At 49.2% G+C, this 25,189-nt stretch overlaps 1 protein-coding gene across 3 annotated transcripts in view; it reads right to left on the minus strand.

Annotated features, from left to right (window-relative positions):
• Window positions 1-25,189, minus strand: part of CUX1 (cut like homeobox 1) — a 347,872-nt gene that overhangs the window by 270,826 nt on the left and 51,857 nt on the right. For all 3 annotated transcript variants that reach the window (XM_061153495.1, XM_061153494.1, XM_061153492.1), the window contains exon 2: window positions 1,572-1,682. In XM_061153495.1, coding sequence (XP_061009478.1) covers window positions 1,572-1,682 — 111 coding nt within the window. The remainder of the gene's footprint in view (window positions 1-1,571; window positions 1,683-25,189) is intronic.

A 25,189-nucleotide genomic window follows, 5' to 3' on the forward strand; every position in this document is an offset into this window, starting at 1 on the left:
GACTTGAGAGGAACACCCAGGAATCTAGTTCTCTTTGAGGCACTTCATCGTAGGATGGATTATATCTACCTACTGGTGACTGAGGCCTCGGAAACATGACCTTGCCCTTCTCTTTCAGGTTTCCGAAGACCACCCTGGATATATGGTCACCAAGGGAAGGGCAGTGAGAACATAGGACAGTGGGGACAGCTAGTTGTTTGATCAATGCCGAGTGTGGCTGGAGAGACACACCTGCCCGGGGTGGGTCTAGGGAAACAAAGTCAAAGACCAGAGCATGAGGAACCCCACAGTGAGACCTTTCAGGAAGGCCTGCTCTGAACAGTCTGAGAGGAGGAAGGTGGCCGGTTGCTCAACGGCTTTCTCCCCTCTTGCCTTTACTGTCACAAAGAGGTGAGACGTGGAGACCACCAGTCCCTTCTCCCTATTGCCACCCAGCACTCCCCAGCAGCAAAGAGGGTGGCAACCTCCCAGGCCTAAATTACTGACCCATGTGTCTGGTCCAAGACAATACTGAAGACACACATCTCAGGGCAGGGGGAGGGTAGACAGAACAAGCAGTGGGTCTAAAACGTAAAATCCTTAGGTGGTCCTGCCATTCCTCCCTTGTTTCTTTCCACTGGACTACCAAGACATTTTCCTCCTGAAATATTTATTCTGAAAATTGAGGGTTATTTGTTTCCCCATATGATTCATGGTAACACTCCCTTAAATAGCAAGTTCCTTTGAAACACTTAAAATCAGTCCACTTTAAAAAAAAAAAGTTCAAGTCACACATCATTTTTTGGGACCATTATGAAAGTTAGACTATCCTTCCCAGAAATCACCTTTTCCTCCAGGCCTGTTCCTTTGTCCTCCCTGGAAGAACCTGTGGGGGGGTGGGGGGGGCGGTGGCGGGAGCCAGGGCTGGAGCTCTGAGCACCTATCATGGGGGGTGCAGGAGGCTGGGTGCGAGCCCCTGGCACAAGAACCACTGCGGATTCATTTGGCAGAAGCTCCCAGAAAGCAATCCCCAGGTCTGCTTGACTGCCTGTAAAACTCTCCTTTTTTTTTTTTTTCATCTTCTGAATCCTTTGTTAAAGACTCAGGGAACGAGGGACCAAGAAAACAGGGCAGGAAGAGGCTGCCCGAGCCACTCTAAACACTGTCCTCTGAACACATACTTCCCAAAAAAAGAGCACAAGAAGAGCACATTTCCAGTGCCCTTTAAAGCCTATTTCAGGAAACACAGAGGGTCCTGAAAGGCCCGACCAGACTGAATGTTTTGCAAGAAGCATCATCGGCACACTGCATCCTCAGACGCATGAAGCCTTCAGGCGCCCCTCCAGGGCTCTGCCTGCAGATGTGCGCACAGAGGGGCTGGGGGCCTGACCTGGCCACCCAGCTGGTTCAACATCTGCATCAAGAGTCAGCTAGGGTTTAATCCAGTCCCCAGCCCACACAAGGGGCTCACCACTAGGGCTGAGGATGGCCGAAAGGAAGCAGCAGATAGCTGGTCTTCTGAACGCGCCCTAGGACAGGAAGACCCTACCCTCCTTCAGAGAGCCCGAGCCCAGCACAGAGACGCCGCTCACCTCTGGAGTGTTCTTCTTGAACTCACGGCTCTGCTCGATGAGCCGCTTTCTTGACTGCTCGCTTTCATCTTGCCGGTTTGCCAATACTGTTGCGGTGGCATCGAGTTCCCTCTGTCAAGAGAAACAAAAAGGGAAGACCAGATTGTAATTCCACTCTGAATAGAGGAGAGCGTATTTGCACATGACCAGGACACCGGGGAAGAGCCTGTGGTGCCAGGGATCACTGCCTTGTGGCTCAGGAGCGACTGGGGACCGGCGGAAAGAGGCCTGGGCTCCCATCCGGTCCCACCACCCCGTCCATGCCCCAAACCCGCTCAACTTGACATGCTGTGTACATACACACACCTCACAAATGGCGGCTTCTACAACACAACATGCAGATGCATGCTGCTTTGCTAAAACCAGTCAGGCCAGTGCCCAAATGCCATCCCTCCCCAGAGTTGCTCGCTCCTGCTCTTAACAAGCACCTCTTCTTGCCACATCCCCGGGTCCCAGTCCTGCTGCTCGACTCGGGGCATCTTTCTGACTCTCCTTCAACAGTCTGGGCCTGGAGTCTTCTGCAGTCACATCTGATTTGCTTTTGTTTAACAAATACTTAGTGGGTTAACTATAGGCATGTTTTAGGACCTGTTAGTCATTCTCAAGAGGGACCTTAAGAGGCGAGCCCCAAGAATAACAACTTCCAGCATCGTGTAGACTTGGGAAGTGAAGCAGCTGGAAACAGTGTTACCCTCCAACTCTTTAACTGGCCCCTGGGACTCTTGAGAACCACCAGGAGTGGGTCCCCCGTGAGAAGACTTCTGTCGCACACTACAAACCGACACTCAGAGCATCAGAGAGCCTGTGTCCTGGCCTCAGGAGCTCCGAGACGAGTTGCCAAGAGGCTGTGCGTCAAACAAGCCTGCAGCAGATGGGCCCAGGGTGGTGTCCCGGGCGGACAGCAGGAGTGAGAGGACACGTTCCCGAAGCCACTGAGAGGCGCGTTTTCGTGCTGGGTAGCTTCGGCTGCTAAAGACACACATCCTGCTTAGGATCAAGCAGTGGCTCCAAGTGGCTTCTCCATGGCCCGGCCCATCGCCCCGAGGCCCAGCAGGACTACGGATGGCGAGGAAAAACCAAGCTGAAGAGCCATCCACAGACACCCAGGAAGCCAAGAGCCTTCCTCCCCCGCCCGCCACCCACCCGGCTTCCTTTTTGGCGGAAGTAACCGAAGGCGTCTGTGAGCCCCTGCTGCCGAGCACTTCATTCGTTCCGCTGCGGTGTGGGCCGCTGCCAGACGGGGTGGCAGAGTGCTGGAACAAACATCTAGGGTGCTGTCAACTTGGAAATGGCAGGCAGTTTTTAAAGTGGGGGTGCAGTACGATGAGATGGGGGAGGTACCACCACACCACTCTCTCTCTCCCGCCTTCCTTCCCTGCTTCTGGCATCGCGGCAGATCTTGGGCAAGCAAGTCCAAAAGAATAACGTGGGCTCGATTTCAAGAACAGATGTCAAAGCTACTGCAGAAAAGAGGGAAACACTGCACATTTTGATAGACCACATTTGAAACACATCCCAGTCAAGTGAAGGCAGGGGAAGAAAAGAGCAACCAAAACCAATGTGCCAGCATGGGGATGGAGACAGAGGAGAGAGCAGTCGCAGATAAGCAGAAGGCTTCTCAAAAATATAAACAATCTGGTAAGGAGGAGGACTAAGACATCTATATTTAAGCAGCAGCAGCAGAAGTTATAAAAGGAGATTTCAAGAAAGGGGGAGGAAAAGAAAGGCCAATATTGAAATATGACAAAAAAAGTAAAGTTGATGTTTGGTTCCAATCACACACAGATGCAGAAAACTTAAGAGAAAAACAAAGCGCCTTCAGTGGAGACCCTGCTTCCTGAGAGGGGGCTGTCATCTAGGCGGAGGACGTCTGGTGATTTCTGCCGCCAGGAGCTGGATGCTGGGGGCTCATGGGTGACTATGAGATCCCAGACCCGACCCTGCCTTCCCGTCTTCTACTGTGCATCTTCCCTTGCGCACAGTAGAAGAACACATGGTCTGGGGGCCCTTCTGGGCCCCTTGGTCCCCGATGTGCCCCTCAGGAAGGCTGAGCCTGGCAACAGTCACTCGACGGAAGGCAGATTAACACACCCCTATCATGGGATGGCAAGGCCAGGGAACCTGAGGTGACCTGCTGCTGGTAGGTGGCCATGCTTGGGGGAGGGGGGCCCACACCCCTTCCCCACATGTGCAGACACAAGCAGGCCCATGTGAAAAACCAACCAGGCTCTCCAAATTGCACCCAGGGTGGCCACCTGCCACCACGGAAACAGGCTGGCACAACAAGGAGGAGGGCCCGAGCCTCCACTGCCGCGGGGCTTGGCAGCTCAGGTTCAAGGCTCTCGATCCCTGAGTCCCCCGGATGACATCAAGGCTTTGTAAGAAGGCTCTGGGGACAATGCAAAAACAGGAGACAGCTAGTCAATCTAAGCCAAATACTGTTTTATTATCTACACATAACAAGGTTGCATTATCAAGGGAATTTAATGTTTCGGGGAGGTGGGGGTGGAGGCCTGAAATACAGAACCCTCAGCCCCTGAGTCGCTGGTCACATGTCACAAGGAGCACAGAGAGTCTCCACGTCTGAAAGGCATTCAAAATTCAAAAAGAACCAAAAAGAAAAAAAAAAAGAAAAAAATTCCTATATGTACTATATAAGGTGGAATGATATTTGAGATATACTGAAGCAGGAACTTCCCTGGTGGTCCAGTGGTTAAGAATTCACCTTGCAATGCAGGGGATGAGGGTTCAGTCCCTGGTCAGGGGACTAAGATCCCGTGTGCTGCAGAACAACTACTGAGCCTGCATGCTCTGGTATGCCACAGCTAGAGAGTGTGTGCACCACAGCTAGAGAGTCTGTGTGCCACAACTAGAGGGTCTGTGTGTCACAACAAAAGATTCCACATGACACAACTAAGACCTGATGCAGCCCACCACCCCCCCCAAAAAATAAATTGAAGCCAAAAAAAAAAAAAAACAAACAAAGTGCAAAACAGTGCCACACTGTTTAAAAGAGTATCTACACACATGGTCACATACGCTTCAATTGTCTCTAGAAAGATAAACCTGAAACTGTGCTTGGCTCTGAGAGGCCAAGGGAAGAAGGCAACCTGCTCTTCATGTATCTTGCGGCTATTTTGCCACATGCATAAATTACCTGATTGGAAAACTGCAATACATATTAATTATATATATATATACACACACACACATATATATGTGTGTGTGTGTATATATATATATAGTTTTCAAAACTGCTAATGTGAAAAAAATGCACACATGTAATTACAGGCACATATTTTACATGCTGCGTCCCATACATGAGTGTGCATAGTCTCTGCGTCCACCTGCCCAGGGACAGAGTCCTGGAATAGATGACCCCCTGACTCACACTGGTGATTCAAAAAGTGAGGCAAGCGCTTGCTTTGTCAAAACAACAGCTGTTTCTTACACAACGTGCTGCACATGGGCCAGTCTCGGGGCTTGTGAACGAGGAGGAGGTGGCTGGTCGCCTAAAACACCACTCTCAGTCAAGCCCCAACTTTCCCACGGGAGGGCAGGGGAGGGCATCCCCACTGAACTACTCAGAACTGTTCTGCAGAAACAACTGCAGACCCAAGTCCCAGGTGATGGAAGTTGGCAGAAAACCCACGGGCTCTAATCAGCGGTATTTCCAACTCGGCCGAAAGAGCTTGACGGTACCGATAAAGCATCTTGCAAGGATGGCACCTGGATGCAGAAATTCTGGAGTTTCCTTTCAAAGTCGTCATGGGATGGCCAATGTCAGGAGGCATCAAGGTCCAGGGAAAGACCCCTGGCTTTGGACACCTCACCCAGGAAACTGGGGACCTGGCCCAAGAGCTGTGGAGGCGGCAATCCTGTTTTCCTCACAGACTCTGACTACTGGGATGTTTTTTTCCTCCATTTCTAACAGATCCTCAAAGGGCAGAGCTTCCAACGCTGGAAGTTTCTCTCTGCCTGAACTCTAGCCTCTTAGCCAAGCATTAAAGACTTACTAAACACACGCACAAATAAGAAGTGACCATGTAATTTAAAAGAAACTGACGGATCTTCCCTGGTGGTCCAGTCCCCTTACACTGCAGGGGGTGCAGGTTCAATCCCTGGTCGGGGCAGTTCTGCATGGAAGTTTCTCTCCAAGAAAACACGTATTTTAATGTCAGTAATTTCAGTTTGGAACTGCTCTCCTTCAAAGTGGATGTTTCAGTTGTTTGTCTGTTTTAAACTGGGGGGTACCTGCAATGCTGCCGCCACTTTTGTGAGTTTCTCTCTCCCTGAAGCCCCCAGGCCAGGCCTGCCAGTGCTCTGAATAGAGGCACACAGGCCCCCTTTTCCCCCAGGGTTGGTGGGGAAAACATGCCAGTCAAGTGCATCAGAGTAAAGTATTGTCTTTTCACTATTGCTAACTTTGACCCAAAGAGTTGGTTCATCTGATGCTTCTTTAGGGCTTATCTGTCAACTAATCAACAGCAAATCCTATGTAGATTTTACAGTGGCTTTACTAGAGAAAATGACAGCACTTGTGCAAAAGGAGAGGGCCAGCCATGGTTTCTGCACCAAGTAGTCCTCCAAGCATTTTCTGTTTCGTTTCTTGCAATGGAATCACAGGACAAGTGGAAGCCATTCTGGCTCTAAGGGTGAAGGCCCCAAGCCCACAACCTGCCTCCTTCCATCACCCACTCCCTGGCCTCCTACAGGGGACACCTGAAGACTCTTCAGAGAACCCTGGCTTTGCTTCTAGGCTCCACCCCTGCTGACACCTGTGTGGTTTTGTCAAATGATGTGCCCTCCCGGGAGATCACTAAGGGAATGCACCTCCACCTCGAGGCATGGTGAGTACTCCATCAAGGGGAGTTCTTGGTTCTCTCAGAACCACGTACTTGACTTCAGGCCATTATGCACTGTGCCACCACCATCCCCAACTAGGCTGGGGGCTCCAGGGTACCCACAGTCCAGTGGAGGAGACAAGGCTGGCCTGGAAGAGCAACAAGACAGATGGGACCAGGCTCGTAGAACAAAAACAGGCAGAGACATTAGATAAGGCAAGACACACTGCCAGCAAGAAAGGGCTCCAGGTTTTCATGAAAGACACCCGTTTCAGCTAAGGTTTGCGGATGGGACGGCCTGAGTTCCCATTACCTTCCACCTACTCCTCCTCCGGGCTCACTAAGTCTCCAGCACAACCCATGGTTGTGACTAGTGCTGACAGAGACCATGAATGGGGGCTCAGAAGAAGCAGGACCCGGGTCAGGTCCCCCTGGAGAGGTTGGCTTGTGTATGCAAGTGGTGAGAGGGCTGCTGAGAGGGGGCTGGTGCCAGAGTGGACACACTGTGCTCGATCAGAAGTCACAGACAGTGACCAGGACGTGATCCACTGTGAGTGGGAACACACACACAGTGTGCTTATATACGAGATCCCTGTGCTATTACTTATCCTGGAGAGGAAAGTGAATGGGTGGGGGCCTCAGCGGGTTGGGGAGGTCCTTTCACCCACTACCCTTTTGTACTTGGAGCATTTCTGAACATGTAAATGTTAATGACTGCTCCTAAAAAAGTAAGCATCTATCTTTTAAAATCTCGTTTTTTTCCCCCTATAATGAGACACGAGCTTTGAAGGACTGATAAGGGCCTATGAATGCCTCATTCCCGGCAGAGCCCTCCACGTGGTCCTGCAGGAAATGCTTTTTGTTCTGTTCACGGGTATGTGGACGGAGGACGGTCTCTGTTTCAAGGAGAAACTTGCAGAACTCCCTAGGGAAATGTTCATGTTTTCCACTTAATTCATAAGCCTAGCTAGAGAACCAAGTCTGACCCCGTATTTCCTTCTGACACCTAACTCTTACCTGTCACTTTCTCACTCACCCTCTTGGATTCACCTCTGGGTGATACAAAGATCTGAATTCTGGTTGGAGGACTGTGTCATGTGCTTGAGACCGAGGACGGGCAGTGAGCACCCCTGCCCAGGAAGCCCCACTGGGAAAGAACAGTGACTCTGGACTCTCTGCAGAATTAAGATGGACCTGCACACAGCTCTGGAGGGTCTCAACAGAAGGCAGGCGGTGCAGGAAACGGGGACAGGGGAGAGGAGCAGAGCCACCAGAGGAAGGACAGCAGGAGGAACCAGCGTGTAAACAGGGAGCTGCGAGGAGGGTCTTTGAACGGGAGACCGAGGTGCCTGGTCCCTTCACGGGTGTTAATCAGCACATAGCTGTAAGGTGATCGGGACCCCCCCACACCCACACACCCACCCTGCAGAGAAGGGGACGTGTCATCCCCTGTGTGAGCCCTCAGGGGCTTCCCAGGGGGCCTGGATGAGACCACCAGGGCCCCGTCCTGCACGCCGGCCTTCCTCCTGCAGCGACAGGGCAGGGCCCCTCCTTCCCTCAGGCCCTCAGCACAGGTTGTTCCCTCTCCCTCTGCGCTCCCAGGAACCTGTCGGAGCTCAAATGTCACTTCCCTGCCCCTCATGCTCTTCGTCCCTCTGGAAGGTGTGAAGGTGTGCATGGAGCCCCCTGACTGGTGCCTCCTGGCAGCAACCCTGGTTTGTAATTCTTTGTTTCCCTGGGTGCTAGCTTAACACTGCGTGCTCCATAGGCTATGAGCTCTGGGAAGGACTGAGCTCGCTTCACCTGGGGCTGGGGTCTGCCCTCCAGAACTGTGGACTCTGCACCCAGGGATTCAATTCAGAAGCAATCGAAAATATTTGGGGGGGGGGGGAGGGGGCGCGGGGGGAATCCCAAAAAAGTTCCAAAAAGCAAAACTAGAATTCACCACAAGCCCGCAGCTACTTACACACTATTTGCATTGTATTTACAACTATTTACATAGTATTTACATCATATTAGGTAGCGTAAGTAATTTAGAGAAGGTTAAAGTATAAGGGAGGATGTCCTTAGGTTATATGCAAATACTAAACCATTTTATATAAGGGACCTGAGCTGACACTGAGGGACTACTATAGTCAGAATTTGCCAAATGAAAGGGTAAGTTTAAAAAAAAAGAAAAAGAAACTAAATGCTCTAACAGAAGTTCAGAGTAAGTACAAAAGGGTTCAAAAGGAAGAGAGCTTACTTCTACTTCGGAGAAAATCAGAAACAGCTTCATGAAAATAATAGCACCTTTGAGAGAATTGTGGGGTGGGCAAGGATGCACTCCGGACAGAGGGAACAACAAAGGGGGGCAAATTTAAGAACTGCAGACGGCAAGGCTTCCAGTGGGAGAGAGGCTGCCAGAAAAAGCCTGGCCCAGGTTCTGACCCTAGAAAGGCAGAGAACAGTTCAGAAGGCTGTGGGTGCTGAGGAGGAAGGGGACACGCTGACAGGCACCTTCTCGAAGGTGAGAACAGATGAGGAGGGAGGGCAGGGGCACCTGGAGGACCCATCCCCTCCTCTCGCTCAGCTTCAAAGGACTGTAGCTCCCTAGGGTGGTACCATTTTTCCTAACAACTAGGATCACCTGACTAAGGGGGGCTCATCTCTGCTGAAGTGAACTCTCCCGGCAGTCAAGGAAGCCACTGTCATCATTGCTCCACTATGAGAAGAGGAAACAGGAAAACAGGGACAGTTAAGTCCATGCCAACAGTGCTTTAGGGACACAGGGGGCAGCAGAGCAGACGTGGGGGGCTCGCTGCAGAGGCCGGCCCATTGGCAGGGCCTGTGTCTGCTCCCCATGAGGGAGGTCCCATCCAGCAGGAGGCACTGGGAGAGGGGAGCACCCAGCACAGAGCCCAGCACATGGCAGGTGGGCAGTACAAGCTGGCCGTGCTGGGCTGGGCAGACGGATGGGAGGTGAGCTCTCTGGGTCAACCACACCCTGTGGGCACCCTGTGGGTCCCCAACCAAGTGTGGGAACATGCCAGAGATTGCCTACAGCTGAAGTTGCAAGTCGTCTGGGGGCTTCATCAGAAACATTGTTTCATTTTCTGACTGACTCCCTCTCTGTATGACAGACTCTAGAAAAATGACACAAATGTACGGATGTGCAGGGCAGGAATAGAGACGCCGAGGTAGAGAACAGACATGGAGACCAGGGGGAGGACAGGGTGAGATGAACTGGGAGAGCAGCACTGACACAGGAACACTAACACATGTAAAACAGACAGCTAGTGGGAAGCTGCTGGACGGATCGGGAGCCTTCTGTTGATGACCTTAGACGGGTGGGGTGGGGGTGGGGGGGAGGCTCCAGAGGGAGAGGATATATGCAGACAGATAGTTGATTCACTTTGTTCTACAGAAGAAACTAACACAACACTGTAAATAAAGTATACTCCAATAAAAAAAGAAACATTGTTTCAACCCTTGCAGAAACCTGTCAGCTCATCTCCCATCTTAAGAGTTTAGAGTCCAGATGAAGAGAATGCAAACTCTTGGCTGGGTCTCATAGCACAGCAGGGTTCCCAGTACCTAGACAAAGGAGAGGGAACCTTTGGGAACCAGGAACTGGGGAGGGGGTACCTGCAGGGCGGTGCAGAGATTCGTTTGCATACAGACTCTCACCACCTTTTGCCTCTGGACCAGATCTCTTACTTGGATCAGAACGCTGATGCATGCAGAGCTGCTGCAAGGATTAAATAAGATGAAATGTCTGGTAAGAGCGATACTACTCGTGAAAGTAAAAAGTGAAAGTGTTAGTAGCTCTGCAAGATACTATTGAAAAATGAAGTCGCTCATTCGCTCTTTGCGACCCCGTGGACTGTAGCCCGCCAGGCTCCTCTGTCCATGGGATTCTCTAGGCAAGAAGACTGGAGTGGGTTGCCATTTCCTTCTTCAGGGGATCTTCCCAACCCAGGGATCGAACCCAGGTCTCCCAAATTGCAGGCAGATGCTTTATCCTCTGAGCCACCAGGGAACCCTGAGATGGTATTAGACCCTGCCTCAAATAAATATTACATACATAACTCTTAAAAAAAAAAAAAAAAGGTATCATACATCAAGTACACATCTAGTATGTACTCAGTATTTCTTGATTCTGGGAGATGGGTTGATATCAACTCCCAATCTAAGAAACTCAAGTGAAATAATTTACTCCAACATACACTTCCTGCCTGTGGCCTTCCCACCTAAAGGTGGGCAGGGACAGAGGTGGGGGCAGATTTCTCATATTTTTAAAGAGAATTTTGCTTGCAGACCATATGAATGCGTCACCTATTCAGAAAATAAAACTGAATAAAAATAAATCAATCGGCCTAACAAAAGTACAAGTACAAAGCTTTCACACAAGCCTTTCTGTGAATTCCTCAGGACAGAGAAATTTCAATTGAGAACCAAGACTTGTTTTTTTTTTTTTAATTGTTTTTCACCCCGTTGGAAACCCACTATGCAAAGACAAGAATGCCAGATGTATCCGACAGGCATTGCACTACATGTAACACTTGCCAGACTCCCGTTTGAACAGTGAGACGTGAGAGACGGTGTCTCAGTGATGCATAATGAGACACACATGATCAGAGGCCCAGGTCGCTGTGGGCACACGTGGCCCAGGACAGGTGCGGGGACAGGAAAGGACGCCCTTTAACCCTAACTAACAGGGTTCTGCTTTACGTTATTAATCACACCGAATGAAATTGCTGCTATCTGACTAGTTCCTAGCTACAACAACGTCTGTGTCATAAGAAGTGTGCTTTATTGCTCTCTTTGGCCACATCGCAAAACAAAACTCAGTTCTGTGCTAACAGCCTCGGATCCAAATGGCAGGAGAGCTTACCCCTCTCTGATCTTGCGCTTCTCTGAGTTGACCAAAAGCCTTCCCACCTGCCCCATGGAGCCACTGGGGTTGGTCCTTGATGTCTGGTTATCTCACTTTCCTGGGCTATCACTCTCTCCCCTGCCCGTCTTGTTCCTGGGTGACCCTCTTGTCTTCTGCTCATCCCCTGAGGCCGGAGCCTCCACTTTTCCCCTGCTGAGGGGATTGACACTCCCTGTCCTGTAAGCCTCTGGGTGAAGTTGGGGGAGAGGCAGCCCAGGAGCTTGGCCATGTCACAGATGAGACCAAGGCCAGGCATGGATGTGACGTACCTGCTAACAAATGCCCGGGGACGAGGACCGTGGACTCCACCTCTTTTCTTATTCTCCTTATAGTTGGTACACATTATGAGACAAATTCCAAAGCCAAATGGAACCTTGTTAAAAAGTTAAAATGTCCATGAAGGCTGATCTGGTTGGGGATAGGGGAGAATCTGTGACTAAAATGTTCATTTCCCTGCCTAGCTTGATGCAACTCGGCCCACTGATCTGGCTGCTGGACAGGAGACGGACGTCAGAGAGAACAGATCCATGCAAACCCCCGAATTCACAATGGAGGGAGGTCTCCAGTGGGCTGCGCCGTCAACCAATTAATTTTGGAAAACCAGGGACCAATGAATGGGGTGAGGCAGATGACTGGGGACGGCACTCTGCAAAACAGTGGCCACTAGCCACAAGTGAATCGAAATGACAGATCCCTCAGTTGCAGGAGCACATGTTGAGGGTTAGTGACAACTGTAGTCAACGGGGCAGACACAGGCTATTCCATCAACCCCAGGAAGTTCTGTTGGACAGTGATGGCCTAGAAGGGCTCCCCAGGTTCTGAGGATAACATTATTAACTGTTGGCCCATTTCATAGACTTGAGCAATAAACTCATGATCAGATGGCCATCCTTCGCCCAAATCATAGCATGAAAGGGTTGGAGCTGAGATCTTAATCCAGCTCTGGACAGCTAACTCCATGGAAGCCGAGGCTCTTGGCGGTAAACACACCCTGACAATGCTTCTTCCCTGAGCTGCGGCTTAACGCACTTGACTTTCTCCAGGAAGTAGGCAGCGAGGCCATGGGCTAAAAATGAGGCAGGAGCAGGAAAAACGTGTTTCAGCCTCAAAAATGATCATGCCGCTGCCAAAAGGAGGGATTCTGATCTCATCTACGCTGGTAAATGTTTTCCTCAGAAAGTATTTGCTTCAGAAATAAGCCTTTAATTTGAATACTTTGGGAGCCAAAATTGCTGTCTGTTGAAAATATTTATTTCTATTGTTTGGCAGGAATCAATTTGTTAGGGCACCAGCCACTTTGGCAAAGGTTCTCTTCCACTTCTCTGGGAAAACACTTGGCAGCAAATCTATCCACCGCCCTGCAGCTCACTCAGTTTCTGCCGGGGCGCCCCCGGCTACAAACAGCTGCTGGTCGGGATGCGGGCTGGGAAGCAAACCCAGTGCATGTGCAAGGACAGACTCACTTTGGGACTTCCTAGGAATATACAGCTGGGCTTGATGGCCAGTCGGTTGAATGTGATTTCCAGGAGCAGAAGACATTTCCTTTAGTTATTCTGAAGATGGTAGAAGATATGGAACCCAATCTGAAAGTCACTCAGTTGTGTTCGACTCTTTGTGACCCCACTCTATGGAATTCTCCAGGCCAGAATACTGGACTGGTTAGCCTTTCCCTTCTCCAGGGGATCTTCCCAATCCAGGGATCGAACTCAGGTCTCCCACACTGCAAGTGGATTCTTTACCAGCTGAGCCACCAGGGAAGCCCAAGAATACTGGAGTGAATAGCCAATCCCTTTTCCAGCAGATCTTCCCAAGCCAGGGGGAATCGAACTGGGGTCTCCTGCATTGCAGGCAGATTCTTTACCAACTGAGCTACCAGGGAAGCCATGGAACCCAACACCGGGTGATTTTTCACACAGCCTGTCTCGCCCAGCATTAGTGGAGTCTAGAAAGTAGCAGAATTTGGGGAAAAGCCAGCTCCATCCTGCTTACAAAAGTCTGGAAAGGTCACCAGAATGCCCTAAACCTTGGTTTTCTCATCTGTAAAATATGCCACCTACCCTGGCTGGAAGTGTTGCTGGAAAACTGCATGACATAAAGAATAAGAAAAAACTCTTGTAAGTTAAAGAAGTTTCACAGAGATGGTAGTTCTTATTTTCTCCTGTGAGGATAAAGTATCTCCCGATTTCCTCACTTAGCTCCCTTTTTTATACACTACGGGGGTGGAGGGGGGCTTAAGAGACAGATCATGAAAGTTAAAAGCTATCACAGTTATAGGTGAAGTGCTAATAACTTCATTTTGAAACTGTCGGGTTTGTTTTTTTTTAAATCACAGCTGTGGCTTGCACTAGAACTCTACCTGTAGCTGTGTTCCCTTCTCACATTTTAATTAGCAAATAAAAACTCCAGAAAGCTCTCAAAATGTTTTTGCCTGGAGTTTATAAGTAAAAGTTGAACGATGCCAAGTGGCTCCTGGGGGAAACCAAACCTGAAACAGACATCTATCAGCAAAGCAGAGCAGGTTCATTTGAATAGCTCGAGTCAGGCCAAGAGATGCCACCTCTGAGCCAGCTTTGATTTTATTCCTGCAGTTAATTTTCAAGGTTTTTGGTGCCGTGTTCAGCAAGCGCAGTTTACGACATCCTGCCATTGGCTGAGAGCTGCTGCCGGCCAGATGGCCCGGCAGAATGACACTCATGTGGCAGAGAGAGTGAACATCGCGTGTGATTTCTTCACTCTCTCCCAACACCAGAGTGGCTGGTCGCCATCATCAGGGGACCTGGGCGCTGGGCACTAACAGGTGACATCACAGGAGGGCTGAAGGTGCCAAGAGCAGGGGTGAGATTTTAAAGGGGCTATTTAATTCCCCAAAGAGTTTCACCTCTGACTGTGCTAGAGGGACATCTGGGGAGGAAAAAAAAAAGAGGTTGGGGGGCACACTGCTCTGAGAACTGCCCTGGAAATGCTGCTGCCAGTCTGCCCCCTCTGGGCACCAGAACGGCAACACCAGTTGCTGGCACAATCCATCCTGCTGGGGGAGCTTCCTAAAAACAGTTGGAGGGGCACTTTATTTTTTTTTTTTTTGGAGGGGCACTTTAAATCAGACTTTATAGAGTCAGCTGCAGAGCTATTGTTTACTATCTAAGTGAGAGGAAAGGACGAGGACACACAAGAGACCACCACGATTACAACAATCTACTACTGACTCTGGTGTGGGTTCCGATGTTCACTTGCACCCAGTGCCCTCAGCCAGTGCAGCCCCAGCACCCTCCAAGCTCTCGCTTGGTGTGGACGGGTGACTCCACGGTCTCCCTACTGCCCCACAGGGAGTGAATGGGGTAGGAGAGGGGACTAGTTCTTGAGGCAAAAAAATCAATGCCTATTACAAAACATTCTCAATCTCTCTCTGACCTCTCCAAGCTCAAGGTCTCATCACCTGTTTCTCTCTAACGCTAGATGCTATTTCTTAACTACACAGACATTAAGATTTTCTCGAGCTTGATAAAATGCAGCCACTTGTTTGGAATGACATCTCTCTGCACACTCCGTTCTTGGTTCTCTGTGTGACTTCTTGAGGGGCAACCAGTAACAGAAGATCCTGACCTGGTTTGGGGACAAACGGCACCTCCCAGTAGAATACAATTTATAAAAGGACACCTCCCACCCCACGACTCCCTGCATAGTACCAATCAGAGGCCTGGACCCCAGGGCGCTGCCCATGCAGCCTCAGAGGCAACACTGGCTGAATGCCCTAGGTCATACTCTCTGGCCCTTTCTCTGCCCACATCATCCCATTACAGACAATGATGTACAAGCAGTAGCCACTGTCTTCTTTACCAGCAAATATTTGGTCCTGCCAGGCTAACGTAAACAGAAAGGAAATATTGCCACACATCCGAAACAATAATCGAGCTCTTCAACCATCAAAAGCAAAAGCAATCAATTGTGTTCCCTGCGTACTGTACAGATTAAATCTGGAAAGCACACCAGTGTATTTATTTGATCAAGATTTTCAACCAGGAATGAGACAAAAGAGGATTTCTTGCTTTACTCTTAGCTACAACCCCATCCCTAAGGGTCTGCTTAGTGGGTTTCAATGGATTTCAAATCAACGGGTTTCACTGGATTTCTAGACATCTGTATTAAGCTAAAGAAACTGCATATAATTGCCAAGAGCAGAGGCTTGGCATGCCAGGCTGCAGGGGAACCCCTGGACTGGGGAGGTCTGGCGAATCACGGGCAGACCATGAAGACTCCACTTGCACCCCTAAAGACTCTCAGGGGAAAGGATGTGACTGGTTTCAGAGATGGCTGAATCGAGTGTGCACGCCTGTGTCAAACAACGACCAGTGGAAACCAAAGGTTTCTCTCTCCTGGAATAGCCACTCAGCCCAAATGCCTCAGGATTCTGCCCACCTCCCCAACCCGGTCAGCTTATCCACCCAGCAGGGGCATTCCCGAGCTCCTCATGACAGGGCACCCAAGGGCACAAACCACATGCTGGTGCTCAGAGCTCACAACTGAGAAAGAAGACCAGGTGCTATGAGTCAGGATGTGCCAGGAGCGGTTCTGAGACAGCTGGGAGTTGAGAGGAGAGACAGGACCTTCTGTTGGGAGAATCGGGGAACACTTCATAGGAGAGGTAGTAACAAACAGCCCCAGAGGATGCATGAGGTTTCACTGTCAGGGGGAAGCGGGGGCGGCGGGGGGGGGGGGTCCAGAAGGCATAGGATGGGCATAGAGATGTAATAAAAGCAGCTGCAGCTACAGTTTATCATCTCATTCTTTACACCCCACGTCATTTTTCATCACCATGGTGATCCGACAACAGCCATCACACCCACTCCACCGATGAGCAAGGACACCAAGGTTCAGAGGTGAAGGGGACCTTCATGTGTGGTGGTGATTACGCATGAATGGAGTGAGACGTAAAAGGCCGTGTTTTCTGCATTTAATGCTGCTCCCTCCGTTACAGAAGAATGCTCTCAAAGGGCACTGGGCTTGGGGCTGATGGGATTGTGGGCTCCGAGGACCCAACGTGGGGTATCTCCAGGGTTCCTACCTCATCTAAGCTCCGTGATTGTGTCCTAATGGTAGAACTGGGGATCCGGGTCTTCAAGTCCCCTGGCCTCCCTTTTCTGTGTCCCTGTCACCCCCAATCCCCTACTACTGGGGGTGGGGGCAGTTCCCTTGGCTTACAGGTGAAAAAAGGCAAGACAGTGGCAGCTCCTGGTTATCTGCTGGGTCACTAAGGCAGGAGGTGGATCTGGGAATAATCTGGGGGCACCTCGTCAGAGCGTTCAATGTGCATCAGACTCTGCATTGAATCCATGTGTGGCTGACTAGCTAGGCTACTGATGATCACTTTAGAAAGCTCATTCTGGCGGTGACAGGAAGAACAGATACGAGCGAGGAGAGGATGACAGCAGGTCGTGCATGTGTGTATGTGTGTGTGTGTGTGTGTGTGCGCACGCTCAGTTGCATCCAACTCTTTGTGACCCCATGGACTGTAGCCCACCAGGCTCTTCTGTCCATGGGATCTCCCAGGCAAGGATACTGGAGTGGGTGGCTATTTCCTCCTTCAGGGGATCTTCCTGACCTAGGGATTGAACCCGTGTCTCCTGCAGTGCAGGCAGATTCTTGACCTGTGCCAGAGCAGGTCATGCGGTTCAGCAAAGAAGCCATGGGGCAAGGAATGCAGCAGCCAAGGGCGAGAAAGAGCCAGCCTAGCCACCCCATAAAATCCGCAGTGAGGTCAAGAAAAGGGAAAGGAATAAGAAAATGTCTCTGAGTGAGTCCTGAATCAGCTTCAGTGAACAAAGTAATACAGGAAGCCGCCGCAAGAAGAGAAAATAGGATATACTAAAATGGAATTAGGAGCCTGGCACTGAGAGTCGGCGGGGACTTTCTCCACCCAAGCTGCTGCCAGCTTCTGCCCTGGTTCCCCCCCTACCTCCCGCCACCCCGGCTTCACACGCTTGTGGGGGTCCTGGAGCCAATCGGCAGCGGACCTGTCAAATCTGACTGCTGGAATAAAAATGGAAAGGCCGAGTGGCAGCCGTAACATGGAATTTCCTTGTTTTTATTAGTTTAAGGCTCTTAAAGAGTAACTTTTACATTGGGGAAAACTTTTCAAATATGTACTACTTGCAACTTAGATCCAGTTACCTCTCACATGTTTTCAATCATTCTGCTTGCCAATTTCACTAGTTATCAAAAGACATTTGTGGTTTAAAGCAGGGGAACGTGCTTCCCCCGCCCTGCACATCTGCCCTTCCCGCTGACCTCATTCCGCTGGATCCTGGGCCCCGCCAGCTGCCAGAGGCCCGATGGGGCAGATGGGGGCGCGCTACTGGTCCCACAGCTGGAGGGAGGTGGGACAGATTACTCCACAGCACTGCTACTACAGGGACACCTGGGTATGCTTTTTTTTTTTAAAGCAAAAACTATTGATAAAATCCAGCTTTTTTGTATTACTGTTGCTACTTAAGTGAATCCAGGAAGGAAAGTTTCTATTGAAACGCGCACACACACTAAAATAAGTGGGGGTTCCCCAGTTTTTGATTCTTACAGCTAAACCTACTGAGATCTGGGGATGGAGGGGCAGGGGGGCTGGTGGCGCTGCCTTCTCGGTGTTTTTCAACACTGAAGCCGGGCATGAAAAGAGTCGAGTGTTTACGATGCCCCCACGTGCGAACCTTGAACCGGCATAACTAAGGAAGCCTAACTCACTCTTCTCTGTTAAAAGTCTCCTCGTTAACTGAGAGCAGAATCCCCAGACTCCTAATAAACGGCCTCTTGTCCTCTCCTGGCTGTGTTAATACAGCACGCCCAGGAGTGGCCGAGCCTTCAAGGTGTCAAACGACAGGTGTCTAACGTGGAATGATGTGGAGTTCCATCCTGTCACTCAGAGGACAGAGATGGGCAAAGGAAGTCTGACACTCCGTTGAAAATAAAAATGAAACCCAGACTGTGCCCTACATGGTTTACTTGGTGTAAATTCAGGGGAAGACCTAGAAGCACAAGAGGCAATTGGGTGGGTGCGCTGGCTGAAAGGAGGCTGCCCTCTGGGTACCACGTGCCCCCCACACAGCAGCATGGGTGTGACCTGCTTTGTACCACAGGCAGCTCAGAGTCCTCCGTGGAGCCTGGTGGCATCTCATTCCTCATGTGGACCAAAGGCTGGCCTTAGGTATAAAGGACAATACTGACAGCTCATGAGAGATCAGTGCCGGTGGGTCATGGCTAGTGGTCTGGTGTGAATGAGTACTTTCTCCCTGTAAAAACAAAGAGGCAAACAGACCCTCTGAAATGGGAAGGAAAAAAAAAAAACATATTCAGCTTGTTAGGGACAGGCTCCAAATTTCCGGCACAAACATTTATTTTTAATTGAGCCAATTTTTTTTTTCTTCCCATTTGAAACCTGTTAATTCCATGACTGAGAATTCATCAAGTTTCAGACTTGAATTAATTTTAGCAACCGCTTTATACCAAAAATATTAGTCGATGGAGATGTGTAAGTGGCCTCGCTTCACACACTGTCACTGGAAAGTCTGCGTGTTCTCGTTCCTTCAGATTGTGGGGTTCACACCAACAGGGCGGGGCGGGGGGAGAGAGGGAATGGTGAACTTGAAGTTGGTGAGCTCCTGACCTGCTCCCGAGGGGCCCGCAGAGGAGCTGGGGAAGGCCATGCTAGAAGCCTCGGCGCTGGCCCTTTAGACACAAAGCTGACTGTGGTTACTTTGACCCCTCCCCAGTCAGGGAGGGGACTGTCACCACACAAGCCCTCCCACCTTTCAACAAGTGCACGTTGATGACACACCTACTATGGACAGAGACTGTCCCTCCAGTGCCTGGCAGTTCTGGCTCCCCTACTGCCGTCCTTTCTCAGACATTACTGCTATCACAAACATCCCTGCACCACAGTGGAAAGCCTGCTGCATGGCTTCAGGCAAGCTGGAAATCAGGAGGCTGTTGACGGTGGTCTGCTCTCCTGGGGCACGTATCACTGTGTTGGTGACACAAAGGAAACATGGCCCCAGAATCCTCAGTAATTTTGTCCTCTTACTCACTGCCACCACTGCCATGACTAGGCTGCAGCCATCACCTCGTCACTGATTCTGCCTGAAAACTCCCTCAGGTGCTGCAACGTCCTTTGGAGGTAAGCTTGGACGGGCACCTCCCTGCAGGGAGCCACTTGAGTCCCATCCTGAGGGCTTCAGAATTCCCATCGCTCTCTCAGTCTACCTATCCTAGATTCTCTAAGAATGTGGATTCCTCTTGCCCTTGGAGGCTGAGCCAAGAATTCCTTCTATGGAGCAGCCACTCAGCAAACCTCACCCGTGGATAAACACTCTGACCCAAGCCTCCACACTCTGTCTCTTCGCCCTGCAACTCCAGGCCTCAAAGAGTGGCCAGCACCACGGGGCAGGCTCAGTGTTCCAATGGCCCTGCAATTCCCATCATGGCTATACCAGGATGGCCTTGCTGAGGAGTTTCACCTTTTCCTGCAAATCTCCAGGAAAAAAAGCATTTCCCACATAAGTTCTAAAATTTCTAAAACGACCCGCCTTGAAGAAGCCTGGAAGGTCACCCAGGGCTCAGCCGGGACATAAAACTCACAAAGGCCGCCGTCCTGGCAGAGAGACCATCTGGTGGGACAGGCCAGCAGAGCACAGGCTAGGGCTGCAGAACTATGCTTCAGCTGGAGATCAAACCAGGTCCTCATCTCCAGGGTTGTCCATTCAAAAGATAACCGTTGGGAGCCCCCAGAATGCTCACACAGTTCCCCCTTTACAGCAGCCTTGCCTCCCACTGCACAATCTACCCTCTCGGGGTTATATTTAAGGCCAGCACTAAAGCAGGCCACGACTTAGGAATCCAAGGGGCCGCAAAAGTCCAGAAATTGCTCTGTACTTGATATGGCATTGCCAGAGCACCTCCATCCTCTACAAGCTGGGCCATAACTCACGCTCCTCTGCAGGCTGGCATGACATTCTGGTCACACTTTGCACAAGTTTCTGAGGAATGGTGATACTTCTGAACTCGTGAGCGGATTAAAAAAAAATTTTTTAAAGCAATCAACACCATCCCCATGGAAGACATTTTCCTACCTGGCAGCCTGACCATGGTGATGACATGCTGAATGCGTGCAACCTCCTAGGTGCGCAGAGCGGAGACATGGGCCTGACGGCGGAGCCCACTTTGGAGCAGAGGATTTGCCACTTATTTACAACATCCCCAAAGCGGTTCAGATTTTAACCTGAATATATATTTCACACAGTACCCAAACTTTTAAATATCCACAAGAAGATTTCATTTTTATAGGCAATAAACATTAAATCTAAAGGACTGGAACATAAAAAGTGTTTTAATACCATATAAATCACCTTTCCCTAGACAGACTACATCTCCAAGGGCTTTAAGGACTGTGATATAAATTTTTATGGCAAATTATCTACATAGAAATTATCTGCACGAGATGCACTTTCACTTTCCTTCTCATTTACATAGTGCTGACAATCTCCATCACAGCAGCCGATCCACTGTGTGGGATCCAATGGAGGGGAGAAAGACTAGAGCTCAGGTGGAAGGAGCTCTCCCTTCCTTCCTTCTGCCCCTTGTCTTCATTTGACGCAACTAGGTCTGACCGTCTTTCTGTGGAAGAGTCGTTGGCTGACCTGCAACCCACACAGGGTATCTCTGGTCGAATGATGAGAGGAATGTTCTCGGGCCAGACCCCAGACGGGCGTCCCTCCAAGCTTCTCTTGGGCCGGGAGCCAGCATGGTTCCATAGCCTTGGAACTGGTGTTTTTAGAACTTTCCGTGGATGAGGCAAGTCTATCGCACACACGCGGTTTTGTTTTCTGGATTAAAATTGCAAGAAGAATCCCAATAAAAGGAAAAAACTAGGATTCTTCTACCAGAGAGCAAAAAATGATAATGAGATCAATATACATTTTATTATATGAGTGAGTTATAAAGTTTACAACCTGCCCCCCAAATTCAAGGAGATGGAGAGTGTATGCTCCCTCAGAGAGTTATTTTCTAGTAAGAGAACAAGGAAAAGTAGCAAGTATGCCTGCTTTTGGGCCTGCTATTAATCTAAGCCAGCTGTCTGAACAAGGAAAAAGAGGAAGAGTTTCTGGAACTATTCTCCCTCTTGGTTTTACTCATATAATAAATATTAAAGTTAATTTTTGAGCCTTTCATCTCGGATAGTTTGAGGCCCTTTCATGGTCTAAAAATTTAAATACAGCTCTCCTTTATTTTCTTGCAGAGCCTAATTAAACAAAAATAGATTTAGCTACGCAAAACCGTGCACCAAAAATGAAAAGAAGCATTCTGGCAAATGGACACCCACCTTAACTGACTCTGGCTTGAATATATGTGCATTAACAACAGACTGAAGGGAAGGGAAAGGGCATTTGAACAACGTTTTTCAATTAAACAGTCACATTCGCATGAAATAAAAATCCACATAGATTTTTAGGCTGCATATATATAACATGGTAATGACCAGCCCATTTCCTCTGGCTCATTACAAAATTTTCTTGTTGAAGTGGCAATTTTTGCCCTGGACATCTAAATGAGGGCAACTAGAAGCCCACAGTAAGTTTTGAAAAACGGAAAAACCAGAAGACACTCTGGGATATGGTGCCAGAAACACTGTTTCGCAAATGGAGGTTAACATCTTCTCTCCAGATTAAAAGACACTTGAAGTCAGCTAACAGCAGCTTGTGTAATCTTATTTAAAATGTGCTAAACCATCACACTACTTCACTAAATAGGAGAAAAAGGAGCAATACTGGCCCTAAAATTAAAAGAATCCAATCAACCATCAGCTTCTAGACGCAGTTTTCTTCAGAAGTCCAATTGTCCCCAGCTTGCTGGCGACCAGCTCAGAGCAAGGAGGCGGACAGAAAGAACGTGGACAAACTCTCCACTGAAACTCAGAAAATGTTCTCTGGGATCTGACTCATTCAACAAGCCCTGAGTGAGTTGCCCACCTGTGACAAGTCAATTTGTAGGAACAAAAAGCTAAAATGGCCACTGCCCTACCCACCCAGAGCTTACAGTCCACAGTGCGCAAAATAAAAGATAGAGCCCAGATAATTAACAGTGACAACCACAACAAAGCCTTTGAACTAATTCAATCTAACATTTATTGACACTCTGAAGTGGAGGAGTTGAGGAAAAAAGAACGAGCAGATGCTCTCCATACAGAAATCCAACGCCTACAACAACTGGTTTAAAAACCAAAATGTCACCACTTCTTTGAATTCAGGGGGAAATAAATATAAAGGACTACTGTCCCCAAGATTAATCAATCCTAAAGGAAATCAACCCTGGATATTCACTAGAAGGACTGATGCTGGAGCTCCAATACTTTGGCCACCAGATGCAAAGAGCCAACTCACTGGAAAACACCCTGATGCTGGGGAAGATTGAGGGCAGGAGGAGAAGGGGACGACAGAGGATGAGATGGTTGGATGGCATCACCGACTCCATGGACGTGAATTTGAGCAAGCTCCAGGAGATAGTGAAGGACACAGAAGCCTGGTGTGCTGCAGTCCATGGGGTCACAAAGAATCGAACATGACTTAGAAACTGAAGAACAACTGCCCCCAAGATCAATATTGAACCCAACACCCCCAAATTTGGAATTCAAGTAAGTCTGAACATCTGTTCTGAGCTGGAAGGAGATCCAGTCCCAGACTCTGGGGCACCTTCCAAACAGTCAGTCTCCCTGGGCTGCAGCTCTAAATAATATGATTGAAGAAAGTGTTCCTAGTGTTTACATCTAATAGTTAAATGTCTCTAAGAATTATAGGATCTGTAGTAATTCTAAAACCTACCTCCATAAGAAAGTGTTCAAAATGCAATACAAAAACATTATTTAAAAAGAAGAAAAAAAAATCTGCAAATCTGCTAAATAATCTAACGCAAAATAAGAATTAAGACATCCTACTTAAGTGACAAAGAAGAGTCGAAAATAAGAAGCAAGCAACAGCTTAAATGATGTCAAGCCACACTTCAGAAATAAAAAAGATCTCATGTTCACGTGTAAAGTGAGAAGGGGTAGATGGTAAAAACCATAGCCATGGAAAGGTTCAAGGTTAACATGGCCAATTCATTAAATAAATACCGATTAAATCATAGTTCAAATAATTACAATTCAAAAGGAGGAAAACAGATTTGTGTTCTAAGCAATGAGTGCAAATGCACAAATAGAACTGATCTCCTACTTTTCCAGCCAAACCTTTATATAAATGTTTTATGTAAGAGACCCACCATCTTGCTTCATGCTGACCCACAAAAGTAGCGGCTTAAAAACCTAAGGGGCACATTTTGCTCTGATCGCAAGAATCAGTCCAGTGTAGGGCTCTGCCAGGCAGTCTGCACCCCCCAGCCCTGTCTCCTGCCCAGGGGTTGTCCAGCTGGTTCTGAGCCAAGGGAGGCGGATGGGGGAGGGGAGGGGGAAGATAGAGGAGAGGGGGAGGGGAGGGGCCCTCCTGCAGGTCTGCTCTGACCCCTCAGCTCTCCATTTTGGTCACCAGCTGGGATTTTGTTTCCTCTGGAACTGATGGCCCGGCTCTCTCTGACCTGGGCCCTATTATCCAATGTGCCAGGGTGGGGTTCCTGCTCTGAGCAGACAGTCTCTGGATCTCTGAATACTCACCTGTCTTCTGTCCCACTAACTAGGCCTCCTTGATACTAAGACCCGTCCATCTGGAACCCCACATTTTTCCTAGCGCTTTCCTTCTTCCAAGGTGTTTCTGCCGCTGGCGTCCCCTCTCCACCCCACCGCGTGCCAGCAGGAATGGTTCTACTGTCAGGGCAGCTGTGTCTCTGCCGCACAGACCCTGGAGCCCTGTCCAAGCTAAGCGGGGGTGGAAAAGCTTGGGTTTCCAGAAAATAGATAGCATCTCCCATCGTTTGGGGTCAAAGACAGTTTCAGCACCTTGCGTGCAACCAGCAAAAATACGGTATTTGCAATTCCAAGGTTCCTCCTTCTGAGAAATTATTTCCTGAACACTTCACAAGCACTGGATGTCTTAGAAGAAAATTCTGGTGTACTCTCAAATCTATTTTATGAATCCTTTAAAGCTTATCGGGCTTCCCTCATAGCTCAGTTGGTAAAGAATCTACCTGCAATGCAGGAGACCCTGGTTTGATTCCTGGGTCAGGAAGATCCACTGGAGAAGGGATAGGCTACCCACTCCCGAATTCTTGGGCTTCCCTGTGGCTCAGCTGGTAAAGAATCCTCGGGCAATGCAGGAGACCTGGGTTCAATCCCTGGGTTGGGAAGATCACCTGGAGAAGGGAAGGGCTACCCACTCCAGAATTCTTGGGCTTCTCTGGTGGCTCAGCTGGTAAAGAATCCTCGGGCAATGCAGGAGACCTGGGTTCTATCCCTGGATTGGGAAGGTCCTCTGGAGAAGGGAACAGCTACCCACTCTAGTACTCTGGCCTGGAGAATTCCATGGGCTGTATAGTCCATGGGGTTGCAAAGAGTTGGACACAACTGAGTGACTTTCACTTTAAGTTTATTAAGCTTTCACCTTAAAGCTTATTAAAATGAAAAACTATAAAGGACAGGGGGGAAAAAGCCTAATGTGCACCTGGAGACAAGGTTTTGTGAGACAAGGGAAAAGGCATCGGATGGGCAACAGGGGATGAAGGTGATGCTCTTCCAGAAACCATCCTGGTGGAAAGATTCTCTTTGAGCATCAGTTTTCTAACCCGCAAAAGAAGAGTGACAGTAACTCTGTAGGATTTTTTGAGGACTGATTATATTCAGTAAACATTAATGACCA

Source organism: Dama dama, chromosome 10, assembly GCF_033118175.1.
Source record: "Dama dama isolate Ldn47 chromosome 10, ASM3311817v1, whole genome shotgun sequence".
Classification (NCBI taxonomy): Eukaryota; Metazoa; Chordata; class Mammalia; order Artiodactyla; family Cervidae; genus Dama; species Dama dama.